Genomic DNA, 16,900 nt, shown 5'->3' with positions numbered 1-16,900 from the left:
GAACTCACCGTAAGGTTACTTTAGAAGTAGAATAACTCAGAAAGTAGAGTTACTTTCTAGGGCGAATTGTCTCCCTGACCGTTTGAGTTTCCTACTGTCTCCAATGCCCCTCAGAAAACAAATCACCAAATCACAGAAGAAAGTATTGCTATGGCAGAAACTAAAGTAGTCTGCAGACAGGAGTCATCGAAGGACCGTGGAAGCACAGGAGAGGCCACGGCAGGGTTCCTTTTGGCACATCCAAAAGGCACTTTAAATGCGTAGCATTTATAGGATCTTTGGGGCCTCATGGTGTGACCTCACACCACGATGTCACGTGATGTTACCTTGGGTCATGTCATGAGACTCCACGACGTCATAATAAAGTGCATTCTCTCTCTCCCTTTATAGTGTCACATAACCTCATGGTTTCACGTGACTTCACAGTGTTAAGTAAAAAAAATGATTACTCAAGGGTTTTCTCTCCACGACTCTTCATCGTTCCAGCAGCTCGGTCAGATACCAGCTCTTGCGAGGACCGTGACGTCATTGGCGTGAAGTCACCATCTAGGCTACTCTCTAGGTACATACATGAAAGCAACAAGGGCTAGCCTTTCGATCACAACAAAAGCTCACAGGCTGGAAGAGCTGGAGTCCCAGGAGAAGAGTCCGCAGTCGGCCCCTCTTGACCACCGCCTCCATCGTCTGCTGCAACTCCGCCAAGGTGAATTCGAGGCGGCCGTCTTCGGGCATCTCCGCTTCCTCTCCGCCAGAACAAAGTTTGAGCCACAATGCCAAGCAGCTCCCCAGGGGGGCATCCTGTCCGGGAGCACACATAGTTAACACCCGCTCTTGTAGCCGCACCTTCGAGCTGGTTCACACATTCGGGCTTGAGTGCGACTGAGTGCGTTGCCACAGCTTGTGACATCTTACTACGAGAGAACCCACTGGCATTATCTATCGGCTAGTTTTACGGCAGGAAACTACGAGCCCTCAGAGGCAATCTTGCACCGCGAGCGCATCTGTGTGACTTTGGGATCAAAGGTTCTCGATCCAAAGTGATCTCATAAAACGAGCAACTCATATGACACGAGACTGTGACTCGAGCTCAGTGCAAAGGGTCGGCTCACGGGGCAGCAGCCGGCAATGACGCAGGGTGTCTGGTGCTTCAGGACCACTGCAGCACGCAGCAGGCTCTGCCAGGCCATACCCGAAGACCCAGGCATAGTTCCACCGCTGCAATGGCACTGCAGCATCAGCTCAACGAGGTCCGTCGAGTAGTGCGGTTCTGCGTGCAACCGCAAGAGAGCTCGAATATGCATCCAGCACTAGAGCTGACATTCAAATTTCGGCAGTGTTGGGTAAACTGCATCTAAAGAGTACTAGAAGTAATGTACAAAGTAAGTGAGAGGTCACGCACTTTAAAGGGGTACGGAAACGAAAATTGAAATATTCAAATTTCGATCGGAAATGAGTCAGGCATGACAGATAATAACCGTAAATGATAATCGCACATTTCTATTTTGAACGACTGGCTATATTTTTCGTTCCAAATGTTGCACTCGAGCAAGCGCTCAAAGAGAAGCGAACGGAGAGCGCGATGCGTCATGGGATATTTGGCGCAAACAAAAACAGAAAAAAAAGATTCCCCGCATTCGTGACGTAGCAAGGCAGGCATGGTTATGAGCTTAGGCGTTGGTGGCGTTGTCAGTGCTACGGGGGTGTCAATAGCGTCGACGCGTTACAACCGAGCCTTTCAAAGTGCTCGTGGGGTGACGAGCGTGTGACTGGCCCAAGAAACACGTAGCTTCCACAGCACTGTTAGCTTAGGGGTGAATGGGGTGGGGAAAGCAACTTTTGTCCGAGTTTTGAGCGACGGGCTCATCGAGCAAGAGGGGAGTCCCTCCTTTCAGTCGTCTTGGACTGTTCGGTACAATGTGCAATTTGTGAGTTGAGGAGGAAAGCTAAGAAGGAAAATGTTGAAATTCCAAAGAGCGGCACTGCTCTGATGGAACTTGCTATGTCATGACTATGTACCAAGTTCCCCAACGTTGCTAGGTTACCTCCCAACCAAGCTCCACATGCATCCACCAGTTGCACATTGAAAGATTGTTTAATTAGCGTTAAAATTAGTTTTCTTGTGCCTTTCAACAAAAGACTGGTATTTTTGAGGTTATGCTGCAACATGCAACACATTAAAGCTAAAATATGAGCGCTGGAATTTCGTTTCCGTACCCCTTTAAGTAAAGTAGCAAGTACACCGGGCGCAATGTACTTGAAGTAAAGTGCCGGGCGTTCCTGAGAAAAGAAAACCATGTTTCTTGGCCCGCATAAATAAGCTATATATCGCAGAATGCTCAAATTTCGTGACAATGTGACGCTAGCGGTTGGGATAGGATGCAAAAGTTTGAGAATATGACATTATCTGGATAAAAAGAATAACCAAGGAAGACGAAATTTCTCTATAAGCCCACCTAAGACTCTAAACAAAAACTGACTATGCGGGCACTTGTGGGATTGATATTAGTGAAAAATGCTTGTCAGAAAGAGAATGTTTTCTTTCTCGCTGACAACTTTTTTCCCTCACTGAATTGTATGCTACAGGCACTCACAATGCCATTCCTTTTTTTGGCGATGTTAAACTTAAGTGGACGTCGACTCAGAAAAATCTAGTCTTTCTCAATTATCTTTTGATCCACATAACGTTATGTTCTCAAACTTTTGTGTTCTATCCTAACCACTAGCGTTGCAATCTCACAGAGTTTGAACTTTCTTTGATGCGTACAGATCACTTATGCGGGCCGAGACACACGGTTTGCTTTTCTCGAGAAATTCCTGTAGAATAAATGCAATGTACTTTTAAAGCACAAGTACTTGTTAAGACAATCTTTCACGATGCCCTTTCATACCACTATACAGTATTCTTAAAACTGATATGCATTGCCTTGGGGGTAATCGGGGATGCATCAGTTGTTTTTGGAAATGGTGGCGAATATTGGATAATGTCAAGGCTGTTTTACACTTGCTGATAAACTATTTAAAACAATCAACTTATGAGGCACATTGTATCAGTCTTGTAGCCACCATCACTTCACTCGGAGAAATGACCAGACGACGTCTCGAAACGTGATAGTGCGTTTTCACATGACAATACGCCATTTTTTTGTTAAAGGTTGACGAAACATAATTTTGTGATAAAAATTTAACAAGATCAGATTTGGAGAATGTACTTTGTAGTCGGGAGATGTACTTTCCTCAGAAAGTACCAGACAGATACTTTAAGGAAAGTACAAGAACATACTCAGAGAATGTGCCTCAAGTGAAGTAGAAGTTATCTTAACCTACTTAAAGTAGTACTTTAAACACAAGTGAAGTAGAACTTATCTTAACCTACTTAAAGTAGTACTTTAAGTACAAGTGAAGTAGAAGTTATCTTAACCTACTTAAAGTAGTACTTTAAGTACAATGTACTTAAAGTATATTCCAATGCTGAATTTCAAATTCATTGTCTCTCCAACCAGTTAACTCAAGCTGAGATATTTCTCACGTACACGACAACACTCTTTCCTTTGCTAGCTAGAAGAAAGGCTAATCATCACACGCACATAGTACCGCTTTCATTGTCAAAACCTGCCAAAACCATGATTATTACTGCAATTTACACATCGTTGTGACCTTTAAGGCTGGTTCGCACATTTCCATTTGAGTGCGATTGACTGCACTGCAACCACTTGTCCGACGAGAGACCAACTGGCGCTATCTATAGCAGGGTCTTTAAACACGCGGCCTGCGACTCGCGGGGACGTGGCCCCGAAGTATCAAGTGGCCGCAAACTTCCGTTCCCATGTCTCGGGCGCTATATGCGTCAGAAATAATGGTCTCATGCCGTTAGTTTTTTTACGCTTAAAATGTAGCTCTACACTTTAAACGTGGCCACATATTTTTCTCTATTCCATTTCCTTTGGACTTCTAGAATGTGTGCTAGCTGAATACTCGCGACCTCTCGTTTGGCTTGTAGATGCCTATAAAAGGCAAGGTCTAGAAAGTAAAAGGGTCTTTTGCGTCGCCTCCCACCCGGCGCGTGGTCTGTCTGCCTCTGCCCCTCGGCCACCTCCGCTCCCGCAGCCCTAGTCTCGAGTGGCTAGGTTCTGAACACTACAGAACTCAGTATTGTTTTGCCTTAATTTTGCTTTTGAGCTCTTTCTCACGTTAATCATCCATACAACAATCCCACTGCTATGCTACAAGCGCAAGCTCTTTAGGACTCAGCCTGGCTGTACAAACTCTTGCTCACTAGGAGCCACTTGAAAAGATAAGCTTGGGTTTCTAGGAATCGAAAAATACAATTGAAATGCAGGAATTGCCTAATAATGGTGCGATAAAAATTATCAGGCAGGCAAAAACCGTCGTATGAAACTTTGTTTTTCTTTCAGGAAACATTGAATTTGATAATTCCCAAAAAAATTGGGTGACGCAGAAACGAGTGTGTGCTTGCTCTTTTGTTCCATTGAAAAAAGCAAGTTAGTGGTGCGATGTATTGTCAAATTTTGTCACCAGATCAGGAATGGGCCTAATGTAGTCACATAAGAAAATCGAAGCTAAAGATGCAAGCTCACAAAAAGCGGAGAACACAAGGTCCCTTCTCTAGAAAGTCTCAAATGAACCACTGAGAGACTTGCTGTTCCTTTTTGCTGTTCTCTTTTTGTCCTAAATCATAATCCCCCCCCCCCCCTCTGCATTGGCCCTCTATCTTTAGGGAGTGGAACATGTGGCCCCTGCACTTGAATGAGTTAGAGACCCCTGATCTATAAGGTAGCTCTGGAATACCTTTAATCTCAAAATAATTTATGTACCATTCTTCTGCCGTTTGCTTAAAAACTTCTGACAATGTTATGAGCAAAAATTCTCATAAATAGTGCATAAATTTGATCTCACAAATACTGCAAAACCTGTACCCTAGGTAGCTGATGTGCTGATCTGAAGTTCGGAAGCAGTTACGAGCAGTTGCAACGCGGTCTCGACCACGCTCGAATGCTAATGTGCAGGACACCTTTTGAATGTTGTGAACTTTAGTATGCATAGTGGCAAATTTGAGAGAGTTATTCGGCTCAGCGAGTACTGTATCAGAATGAAACATTTGTTCCCAGTGTTGCACATTTTTGAATACTGTTCCGCAAGGTTTCATAGGTTGCCTAACATGTTCATGTTTTTTAGTAGGTGGCGGGTGAACCAAAGGGACGTTTTGTACTAGAGAAAGGGTAGATGGCAAATAAGGAAGAGTGCCGTGAAGGTAACTGAAGAAAGCAGAAAGAAACGTTTCTTGGAGAGGTGCCTCCATGTAGCGCTCTATCCTCTATCTTCTCTCTATGTGTGCGCTAATATCGTTTGGATGCCTCACTTCTTTCGTAGTAGCATATGTGCAGGCTCAGCTTGAGGCCTAAGATACTAACCACTAATAAGAGCAATAAAAAAATTTTTGTTAAAGACTGGATGTTTATGAGCCTTTGAGCACCCAGCATCATTCAAAATATTTTCCAAAATTTGGAAGAAATGTACCGGTGTTAAGGGCAGCAGCACCGTCGATCCCTTCACTGCTGCACACTGACACAGCATCTTGTTCAGCCGCCGATTCTGTAATGTTACATGAGGATAATGTTGAATACTGTACCTCCTACTAACAGTGATAGATCAGACCTCTAAGGATAACTCTTCCTTGCACCAATCTAGCCATTTTTCTTGCCAAGGACGCTATCACAAACTCATATTGGTGCGTCATACACATGCTCAATGCATGACCAAATTAATGCAATTTCAATCCAGGTGAAAAAGTCAACCAATCATTACTTAGAGCTGCAAAAATAAGGCTGCCTTCTCATCCAAAGGAAGCTGGAGCAATAAAAACATTCACACAACCAGGGGGATGCTATTACTGCTACGCCATCTTTTCAGCAATGCATTAATGCTACACCAATGCATTGCAAAAATGCACCACTTCTTTGCGGTGCAAATGCAAATGTGTCATGTGTCAACAAAAATTATGTCTCAATGTAACTGCGTCCTACACCAAGCTGTTTGACGGCCGATGGCTTTGTGATTCAACATTTCTGCACAAAACTTCAAATGGTCCCACTGACTTGACACATGATCCATTTGCTTTACTGGAAAGATCAATGGGCTGGCTTTGCCTTCTCACTTTAAGAATGAGCAGTTTATTATGCCAGTTACACGGCTACAACTCATGCCCAACAAGTTATGCGACTCACAACATTAACTGTTTTGTTTAAAGGAAGTTTTTTTACACAAGGTTTGACCCCAGTCTGGAGACATTCACCTTCTACATACAGGCAAACCCATTTATAACGAACAGCAGGAAACGCTACGATCAGTTCGATATAGCAAAAAACATTTACAACAAACTTGGACGATGCATTCCTTGTAAGGCGAGAGCCTCTCAACCTCTATCATCACTTCCACCTTGCAATAAAGCGCTAAAAAGTTTTTTTTTTTTTTTTTTTTTAGCTTATCTCCCCTTTTGAATCACTTCTCTTCGTAAACAGCCGCTTTGGAAAGTTTCTCTTTTTTTTTTCCTGTGCGTGCGTGCAGTGTTTTTTGTTCGTGGCTTGAGCTTTTGGAATTTTCTTTCTTTCCTAGAATTTTTCTTGCGGGAAGGGATAGGCTAGAAGACGATTGTTTTCACCTTTTTTGGAAGCCTTCCCGGGGGGGAAAAAGTCCGATATAGCCAATATGTTGTTCGTTATAAAAAGTACTTTTTACATGCATTTTTATTTAAATTTTCCGTGAGTTCGATATTGACAATAATTCGCTGTACGTTGGTTCGTTCTAAACGGGTTTCACTGTATCTAACATTTGGTAAACCAAGCTTTTCTTGAATGGTACATCTAGCTGTTGTCAATACTCAACATGCTCAATGTTCCATTGGTTTAATTATTAACTGAATTCTCCACAATTTCTAAAGGTTACACCCAGGACAAGAACTGCAAGGCTAAGTGAGATGCAACTGCCGAATATGTTCTGCACATTGCATTACTAATTGCACAGGACAAGAACTGCAGGGTAACTGCAGAACACATTCTGCACATAGCTTTAACTGTTCTTGTGCACTGCTACCAGGGAGACTTGGTTATTAAATATATTAACCGCAACATCCAAAGAACTTGAAACCATGCCTGGAACATAATGACATGTAATAAGCAACAGCTAGACACAAGACAGCCGCTGTGGCACCTCAATGCCAGGCATCGAGGTGCAGACTGTGAGGACAAGGATCCACCTTTTTCAGCAGTACGAGTTCGAGAGAAAATGGATTTGGTACCCTCTTTCTACATATCTAGCAGAGAGAAAAGATGGCTTCTTTGTATCAGCTTTGGGCCCAAAGATAATCCAAAATGGGGACAAAAGTGACATTTGGGGAAGCCGTACCTAGGTCAGAGCGTCCCAATGAGCCAAGCTATGTATTTGGATTTGAATTAACCAGAAATAGAACGAATGAACAGGTTGAAGAAGCTAGTGAGCACACTGTTTTCTAGCCACCCCCCCAACCTCAAACCCAGTCGCACACCCAGATGGTGGCACCTACCTATTTGAAGAAACAGGGATTACCTGAAGGGTCGTGCCCCCTAGTGGAGGGATCCTGAAGTCCAATGCGTGCATAAAGAGATGCCCGGAGGTCCCGGCGGTGATGCTTGCTCGGCTGCAGGGAGCTCACTACTGAAAGCGCCTTGCTCAAGTGCTCACGGAGGCAGCCATCTTGGAAGAGCTGCACTAGATCCAGCACCTGCAATAATCCCACGCCACCAAAAATTGGCCACATTGGTACCGTGCTACCCAACCGCATCTATACTCCGTCTCACCATAACTTGGCAATTGGCGAAGGCTACAGACCCCCAGTGAGCAAATGGGCACACTGGAGAGACGCGTGAATACTCTGTCTCGCTAGCTGTATGCAGTGCTGTCGAAGCCATGGGCAGGAGAAAGGAGAAAGCTATTCTCGTATGACTTTTCAGCGAAGGGTGAATCTCCGAGGGGGATGAAAGAAATGCCCGAGACACAGAAAGGAGCTACAGCCCGGGTACACGGGGAGTTCCTTCTTCCCCTGTTCTCCAACTGCTTGGGTTATGCCCTCGCTCTGTAGCACTGGCAAGGGCTGTTATGTGCTTTGCCTCTGTCGGTTCGATAGGCTCGAAGGGGCAGTAGCCTTTGCTCTCTGCGAAATTATGGTGAAACAAAGTAAAGACTTTTACCACGACACCTAAAAAATCTTGTGGGCAGGCTAGAACACTTTCACCCTCCCCTAAATTCAATATGCCACTGGTACTCAAAATTGTTTCAGGTATCTTCCTCTAACAAATTTCCCATAAATACAAGCAATGTTATTTAACTATTCTTTAAAAAGAAAGAAAAAAAAAATCCCGCTATTGCGTGGGGACATGTCCCCGTAGAGTGCTAAAAAAAAAAGGTTCTCACCTGTGTCCTGGGGCACTGAAGGAGCTGTGCCCAGAGCAGAAAGCCGAGCCAGTCGTTCGCAGCTGCGCACAATCGCAGCGCAACGTCGGGCACCTCAAACCCGTGCTCAGTTGCAAACCGTAAAAGCAGCAAGATTCCGCTGCTGCACTTCTCGTCCATCCTACAAAGAAGGAAGGCCGTGAAATGTTCGGCAACAAATTAAACGAGTCAAAAGAACACAGAAGTCCATATAACTAGGGTCAAAAACATTCAGGGGGGTCGTGAGGCGACATCTCAGGACCCGAGGAGTAAAGCACAAAGACCCGAGATGTTTTATTGGTCATGCAGAACAGTTAGCGCAGTATGATGTTTTTGGCGAATTAACTATTTTCATCAAATAAATCAAACATCACACAAAAGATGGCTCATAAAAGTCAACAAAGGCTTCAATAACAAGCACTTTGTTTTCATATTTTATAAAGAAGAAAAGCAAAAGTCTTAAAAATAAAAAAAAAATAAAAACATTGCAACATGCACAATTATTGCTTAGGAAAAAACAGTGCCCCATCGTAAAGAAGTAAATCACGCATTAATTTTATTTATCTATTTACGCGTTAAAATGTGCTCACGAGCTATATGCAAGAACATTTTTATCTGCTTACCTGTAACTACCATCTTTACACGGCTCTAACGTGCACTTTTTCGGCCAAAATCGGTGCCCAAAACTACGTGCGCGTTACAATCGAAACCAAAACCGAAACTCCAATACTCGGTATAAGGTGGCTAGCCCCATCGCCATCGTGACAGTCTGTTTTAGTTGGAGCACAAGGTAAGAAGATCCAAATCAACAACAGGGGTGATGCAAAGTGAAGGGAACGCACGGTGAGAAGGACGCAGCACCCGTCAGCTGTTCTTCTAAAGCAAGAGTTGCCTGCAGCAGGACTTCCTGCATGGCGTCCTTGCTTCGACGAAGCACTCTCAGGATGTCGCCTGAAAGCCAACAGTCATTTCGCGTTCACATCCGGCTCCTCAAACTTTATGTTCAATAGATGTTACGTTTGCACAAGTTAAACAAAAGGATGGTCACAGCACTCGAAACATTATTTTCAGGTTTCAAAATATCATACCGGAGTTAGGGGGATGCAAATACTATTCAGGATTTCAAAGATATCAATCAAACACCATTTGGTGTTCATTTGGCTCGTAATGAATTTGCACCATTTGAAATATTCCAATAGTGCACTGCAGTACAGTGCGACGCCAGCATTTGCAATTCTTTTATTTATTTATTTATTTATTTATTTACATACTACCAATTCCATCTGGGACTGTTGTAGGGTGGCACAAAACGAACACAATACAAAATGACGAAAGATTCGCTACACACACTCAATGAAAGTTGTATGTTAGTCTATGTCGACAGGTGCACTTCAAAGTTGATCAAAAATAATTCTATGGTAGCAGAATTTACGACGTTTTGTGGCAAATTATTCCGTTCATTTATGACTCGGGGGAAGAAAGAGAATTTAAAACAATTATTGCGGGACTGTGCGTTACACACACAGTTAGGAGTTGAACAACAAGTTTTATCGCCAAGTTTGGTTCCCACAGAAGCACATATTCTGCCATACTATTGTAGCAATCACAAAGAAAGGTCCATTCCTAGAAAGCCCCTTATCCAATATCGGGAAATTTGTGCAACGAGGTGGAGAATGCGGGTTTCAACAACAGAAATTTCTCCATTGGAAACAGACCTTTTTCAAAAACCTGTCGAGCAACACTGGCGGTCGCCACTTCTCGGGAACAAAGCGCGTGGTACGGATCCGAGTCGTCGCCAGACGCCGACACAGTGCTCATTCTCGACGCGAGCTGAGTTCAAGACGAACACTGGGGCAGCCCTTGTGTCCAATAGGTGTCAAGAGCAAGTGCCCAAACAACGGCGGACTCAGAAAATTGGCACGGCAACTACTGGATGGCGTGCACTTTTGAAAAATTCGCGGAAGGAAATAAAAAAATCAGGAAGTGCCTGGGGCACTTACTGAGTCGACTTTGGCAGCCAGGAGAAGACGTCAAAGCCAGCCGAGTTGTCCGGAGTGTGACTCGGAAGCTGCGAGTATCCATGCCCAGAATCTCTGCAAAAGCGACACTCGCAGCAACGGCGCGGGCGTCGTGGGGGCGTTGTTCCGCCAGCCGCAAAGCTCGATGACAGGCTGAGCGTATCCTGGCGAAGATTAGTGAAAAATTATGCTCTTAGTGTTGCATCGTTAGTACACTTTCCAGATATTTAGCGAGCAACCTGTGGAAAGGGGTGTTATTTAGGTATTTGTATGAAAACGTATCTGTAGGGGTAGAGAGAAAAGGAGAGTGGGAGAAAATATTTGCACGCTCTAGTACGAATATTTCAGACATTGAAAGTGTTAGCAATGAAAAAATAAGAATGCAGGCAAGCTGGGGATGGCAAACCTCAGCCCGAGTCGAGGCAAAAATAAAGTAACAAATGTATGCGTACCGTCTGAAACTCGGTAGCCAATTTATTTCACAACCTCCCCACGAAATAAATTACGGTAGATGCAGAGTTTGAGACAGTGCATGTGTATACAATCGCTACCTTATCTTTGGCTTGTCTCGGCTTGAAGTATGAAAATCAAAAGTGTGCCGCAATATATAATTTTTTTTTCTTTGATTCCTTGACATTTAGTTGTATTCAAGGAAAAACGCCGGCCTTAAAACTAGCTTTTCTTTTTACTTTCTTTATTTTTCCGGATAGGTTAATAGCAATTGGTTTATATGAGTTCCTTCTCTTGCACTTTTCAAACGTGCGATTAGTTTAAAGATGCATAAATTAGTTTTAAAGATACAAAAATAAAGCCTTATTAGGTCTTTCTAATTACAAGCTGTTAAAGCCCTTTAGAAAAAAAAAAGTTTTTTCTCGAGTGCTAATTAGGGAACAGATAATAGTGAAACTGGGCACCGTGCCGCATTTGCCGCTAGCCGCCAGGCACAACATAGGCGCACGGCGCTGCCTTTTCTGAACTGACCAGACTAGAGAGGCACAACGCCCCAAGAAAGTGACGTAGGAATGCCAGCACTGGTTGCTATGGATACTGCCGTGCAGCGCCCGTCTTCATCGCTCATCTGTCCCCTGCCATATGGATTGGCAGCTAAAGATCTGCCATGCACTATGAAGCTATTTGAATTCCTGTAGAGATACATCATCATATAAAATTGTCTAATCATGCCAAAAACTCTAATTATAAACCATAATACAATCATGTCTCGTTAATATAGATGCCTCCTTTCCCTAGAAGAATCATCCTTAGTGCAAATCGTCCATAATGACGAATCGGGGTCAAAACACACACATCAACAGGCATAGGGGGGAGTTCCCTCCTTCCCCTCTTCTCCAACCCAAGCAGTTGGAGAAGACTGCAGGCAGTAATGATCCGTGTTACGAAAAAGACAAGAGCTCCCACCCATGAGTACCCTCCGTAGCCGTGGTAACATGGAAACGTTTTGTATGTTTTTTGTTGTTAACAAAAAATTATAGGACACTCAAGACTGCTTACGTGTAAGAAGGCGAAAGCATTATACAGTGTAGACCGCATATAACGTATGTCGCGGGAGTCGCGAAAATCCGCACTATAAGCGATACCGCACTATAACCAAAACATCAATTTTTCAGGCCAAAATACATGCCATGAGACAACTTACACTTGTGAAAAGAATTTATTTTATGTTAGATGAAAAATAAAGCTTACTTTGAGGAAAGTCGTTATTTCACCTGACTAGTACAGTTCTGTCTCAAGTGTGTTACACATTTTGAAAGAAATGAGCAGCTTTTGCCTGGCGCAGCCTTTTAACGGCGTCGCGGGTTGCGGACGGACGTTGAGAGCGTTCAGGATTGCTAACCCTAATCACTTTTCTCCGGAGATGAAAACGCGTGAAAATTCGCATCCTTCACACGGTACGCGCCAGTAATACCTTGAACTTGAGCGCACGCATGAAATGCGCCAAATAAGAAATCCGGGCGATGTTCGAGGACAAAAATGCTTAGAAATCACCACTGTAGTCGAAGTAAACAAACACGACGACACGGGCGTTTCTTTCTGCCGTCTTGAGAGCGCCGCCACGACATCGCCGCACGAGTAGGTGGATCTTCCCTTCTAGTACGTGCTGGGTTATCATAGCGACACAACGAAAATTCACAGTCAAGGATAGCGCTTTTACGCGGAACGATGAGATGAACGCCGTCGACGACGACGATCACAACCGACGCCGTGTTCGCGGATAGAAGCAGCCGACCCGCGACCGGCATGTAACGCGCGCAACACTTCTCCTCGACCTGCGATTGGTCTGTCGCTGCGGTTGTTTGTTTCCAACGCAGCGGAGGGACGCACGCACGTGAACGACACGTGCGTGCGTCCCTCCGTCGGTATGGCAACTGAAGCCTTTCGCTTCTTCCCGCTTCTTCGAGCAACTCGGCTCTGGCGCAACTGCCACGCGAGTGCCGTTTGCTGCTCGCGCCGTCAGCGCCGTTATCTAGTGTCGCTCAGGGAAGCGCGCTCGCTGCTCCGGTCGTCGGCGCGGCCGGCGGGCTGTGCCAGAAACCGCACTATAACCGGTATTTCCCTTCGCGCGCCTGCATTTTAAGCGGTATGTAATTACATGGAGTTCTATGGGAGGCGAACCGGTGGTTTAAAAAAACCGCGTTATACCCGGTCCCGCACTATAAGCGGTTACGTTGTAAGTGGTCTATACTGTAGCTTACAGGAGAAATGTTTTTGAGTAATGTTTCTACACGTATTAAAGTTAAGGACGACGTCCTGGAGATCGATGCCAAGTATGATGTCTAGGACGACCTCTAGGACGACGTCCTGGAGATCGATGCCAAGTATGATGTCTAGGACGACCTCTAGGACGACGCTGAGGACGATCTCTCGGATGATGTCTAGGATGACGTCAAAGACGACGTCAACAATGACGTCTAGGACGACGTTGAGGATGACGTCCTAGAGGACGCACCCTCAATTAAGCGTGAGTGTAAGTGGTGCTTGCTGGATGATACATTTTTATGGCCATCTTTTGGGCACAACGCCGCTTTTTCGCGTGATGAGACAAGTTAGGTCGTTCTAGAGGTCTAGGATGACCTCAAGGACAACGCCAAGGACAGCGTCGTCCTTGAGTGTACGATTGAGCAGCGTGTGCAGTTCAATCGTATTTTTATGGCCATATACGCCGCTTTTTCGCTCAATGAGACAAGTTAGGCTTTCATCTTAAAACATCTTTCGGTGCGCAGGTCTTATCGCAAGAACTGCAAAGGACGTCCGGGTGCACACTGTTACCTCTTGGGTTCACTGATATCTCAGGGATGTTTCTACAGTAAAACCCGTTTAGAACGAACCCACATACAGCGAATTATTGTCGATATCGAACTCGCGGAAAGTTTTAATAAAAATGCATGTAAAAAGTACTTATTATAACGAACAACACATTGATAATATCAAACTTGTCCCCTCGGAAATGCTTCCAAAACCGCGCATACAATCGTCTTCTAGCTTGTCTCTCCCCCACCGACTCACCCCCCCCCCCCCCCCAAAAAAAAAAAGAAAATAGGAAAGAAAGAAAATTTTTAAAACTGAAGCCACAAACAAAATTGAGCAAAGAGAAGCGGTCCGGAAGGGGAGATAAGCTAAAATAACAAAATCTGCACGCATGCAAAAAAAAAAAAAATTTAGCGCGTTGTTACTAGGCAGAGGCGAACAAATGAGAAAGAAAGAGAATCTCTCGCCTTACAACGAACCCATCGGGAAAGTTCGTTGTAACTAATTTTTGCTATATCGAACTACTTACTATATTGAACTGATCGTAGCATTTCCTGTCGTTCGTTATAAACGGGTTTGACTGTAGACCTTTTTTCTTTTTCAGAACTGGGGTATTGTTTTTTATAATGAGACAAAAAGGCCTGTATTTAATCAATTTGACCCCAAAAATAGGTGTCCATGGTCTAGACTGCGGGTGTCTAAATTAGCGGGGCAAAATTGCATAAGAAAAAATTGGTCGCCGAAAATTTCTTCTAAATGCTAATCATGTTTTATCATATTAACCCTTTTCCTACAATGGAATACCTGGGTTCGTCCATACTGTTTGTACTGCTCCCCCGAAGACGAGCTGGGCTCGTCCACGTTGATTCGGGCTACAATACGCTACCAAAGACGAACTGGGCTAGTCCACGTGTTTCTAGTTAGCTTTGCCTTCGATAGATGGCACTTCACGGAAAATAAAAACCATGTAGATCTCTGAAGTTGGCAGAAAAGCGTTCCAACACAGGCAAAAGGGGATTTAAAAATGGCGGCTTCAACTTCTGGTCGCTGCGTTCATAGTGACAATTTTGACTCAATATTGGGGCAAAAACAAAGATACTGTGACGTCTCTTCAGATTTGAAAGTCGAGGAAATGAATCTCTCATCAAACAGCAAGAGCGAAGCAACTACGTTATTGGATTCTAGTTCAGAGAACTCCGATAGGGATCAAGACATTGTGTCGGCGTGTCGGCATTGGACTAGAATCAACGTAAAAAATCCCTCTCCACGCTTTGCCTTTACTTTGCGTGCAAGGTGATGTGAACTGTCTGTGGTACTGCTACGCTTGGGCTGAACGTCCGTGTGCAAGGCGATGTGAACTCTCTGCGGTAATACAGTGAAGCCGAGCTTTAGTCCGCTTTTCTTTTGCAGTGTGTTCAAAGATTTCTCATATACGTAATAAAATTTTTGGCATTTGGTTTTAGCCTTTGTATTGCATATTAAATTTATAGGGCACAAAAAAAAAATCTGCATTTTCAAATTGTTTTTTTTTTTTTTTTTTTTTTTTGTGGTAGGCAATATACAGGCTCCATAATGAGTCTTGAGTGCAATTAACAGGCTGATTCATACAGTCAAACCCGACTATGTCAAACCCGTTTACATCGAATTATCCCTTATATTGAACAATATTTGTGCACAGTAATGTTAGTAATAATATAAAGCAAAAACTATGGTTACATCGAACAAAAACAGCAGCCGCTGCCGATATATCGAACTGCCAAGAGCGCCGTTTTGCTCTGCAAGCTGGCTTTCCCCCAAAACGAGCGGGCACATTGGGGGGAAACCAGCTTAAAGAGCCCGCTGGCTTTTTTTTTTTCTTTCTTTCCGAGCGGCCGAGTTGATTTGGAAGAAAAAAAAAATCTCTTTTGCGGATAGAGAAGGGCGAGGGTGCTCCGTGCTTTCTCTCCCCGCCACGTCCGGCGGTTGACGCGGCCGCCCGGAAGCAAAAAAAGCCAGCTTGCTCTGCTTGCTGGCTTTCATCCAACGCAGCTGCCTGCATTAGAGGAAAGCCAACTTGCAGAGCAAAACGGCACTCTGCAAGAGAAGGTGCTCCTGCTCGGACGTGCTCCGTGCTCTCCGCATAGTTCAGTGCTAATGCGCAAATATAAAAGGCAGCGGCATCGGCATTTTGGAGTCCGTCGATAGCGTAAAAAAATATTGTTATCGCGGATGCAACGAAAAAAAAAGCTGCAGAAGATGCAAGACTATTTCATTGTGTAATATGTCAACAGAAAGTGGATTTTTGAGTCAAATTCATTAAAACTTTTATATCGAATTACCCGTTCTATCGAACTGGTAAACGTTTTTTCGTGAGTTCAATATAAACGGGTTTGACTCGGTAGTACATTTGAAAACAGTCCTTGTGTTCTGTGATGTGCTTCACGTCGGCGCACTCGGGAGAAGGTGATGTGAATAACAAACTCGGCTAAAAAAATGTTGCAGAATTTCTAAATGTTTTGCATTCTGTGACAAAACCCAGTTTGTCATAACTCCCTTTCCATTCTATCCCATTCCACCTGTCCTGACTGAACGGTGTGTAAGCAAATAGAAACAGCAGAGGAAGCTGAGAGTTCTGTCACCTTTTGGTGGAGAGAGATCCGTGCAGAAGGAGCTCCTGCGCGAGGAACTTGAAGGCAGCCGCACAGGGGCGCCCCTTGTGGAGGTAGTAGGGGAAGCTGAGCTCCTCCCGCAGCCCAAACTTGTCGCGCAGGGACGGCAGGGAGAAGTGGGGCATCAGCGACCCGCCAGAGTCCACTGCAAGCACCAAGCCCCGCCCATTTCCTTTGTGCAGCAATTCAAATTTGGGGGTTTTCACTTGCTGAACCAACGAAGAGCATCTGGCGTGCCCCAGCAGAGGAATTCATTTCAACACTTCCCCGAGATCTTTCGATGTGCAACCAAAATCTCGGTTACACGAGCGCCTTCTCCGTGGTATCGTCCTCCGTCAGATTGCGGGCAACTCGGACAGTATTCGGACCTGCTACCTGGGGACTCGTCGGCCGGCGCTCTACCTCAGAGACACCGAGGCGGCAGAATTGCGATGGTGAACAAGTCTATGAACTCTCGCGAGTTCGTGACACGGTAGTAAATGATTTTGG

The 16,900-nt window shown here is 44.6% G+C and overlaps 1 protein-coding gene across 1 annotated transcript in view; it reads right to left on the bottom strand.

Annotated features, from left to right (window-relative positions):
* Positions 1–16,900, bottom strand: part of LOC8037553 (spatacsin) — a 74,969-nt gene that overhangs the window by 32,821 nt on the left and 25,248 nt on the right. Inside the window, exons 16-23 of the mRNA XM_029973179.4 lie at positions 16,382–16,556; positions 10,482–10,663; positions 9,324–9,432; positions 8,464–8,623; positions 7,600–7,774; positions 5,536–5,610; positions 1,110–1,267; positions 616–798 (exon numbers count right to left, since the gene is read on the bottom strand). Coding sequence (XP_029829039.3) covers positions 616–798; positions 1,110–1,267; positions 5,536–5,610; positions 7,600–7,774; positions 8,464–8,623; positions 9,324–9,432; positions 10,482–10,663; positions 16,382–16,556 — 1,217 coding nt within the window. The remainder of the gene's footprint in view (positions 1–615; positions 799–1,109; positions 1,268–5,535; positions 5,611–7,599; positions 7,775–8,463; positions 8,624–9,323; positions 9,433–10,481; positions 10,664–16,381; positions 16,557–16,900) is intronic.

Source organism: Ixodes scapularis, unplaced genomic scaffold, assembly GCF_016920785.2.
Source record: "Ixodes scapularis isolate PalLabHiFi unplaced genomic scaffold, ASM1692078v2 PGA_scaffold11__112_contigs__length_91849675, whole genome shotgun sequence".
Classification (NCBI taxonomy): Eukaryota; Metazoa; Arthropoda; class Arachnida; order Ixodida; family Ixodidae; genus Ixodes; species Ixodes scapularis.
The sequence above is the reverse complement of the archived record's forward strand: the minus strand, read 5'-3'. Positions and strand labels throughout refer to the sequence as shown.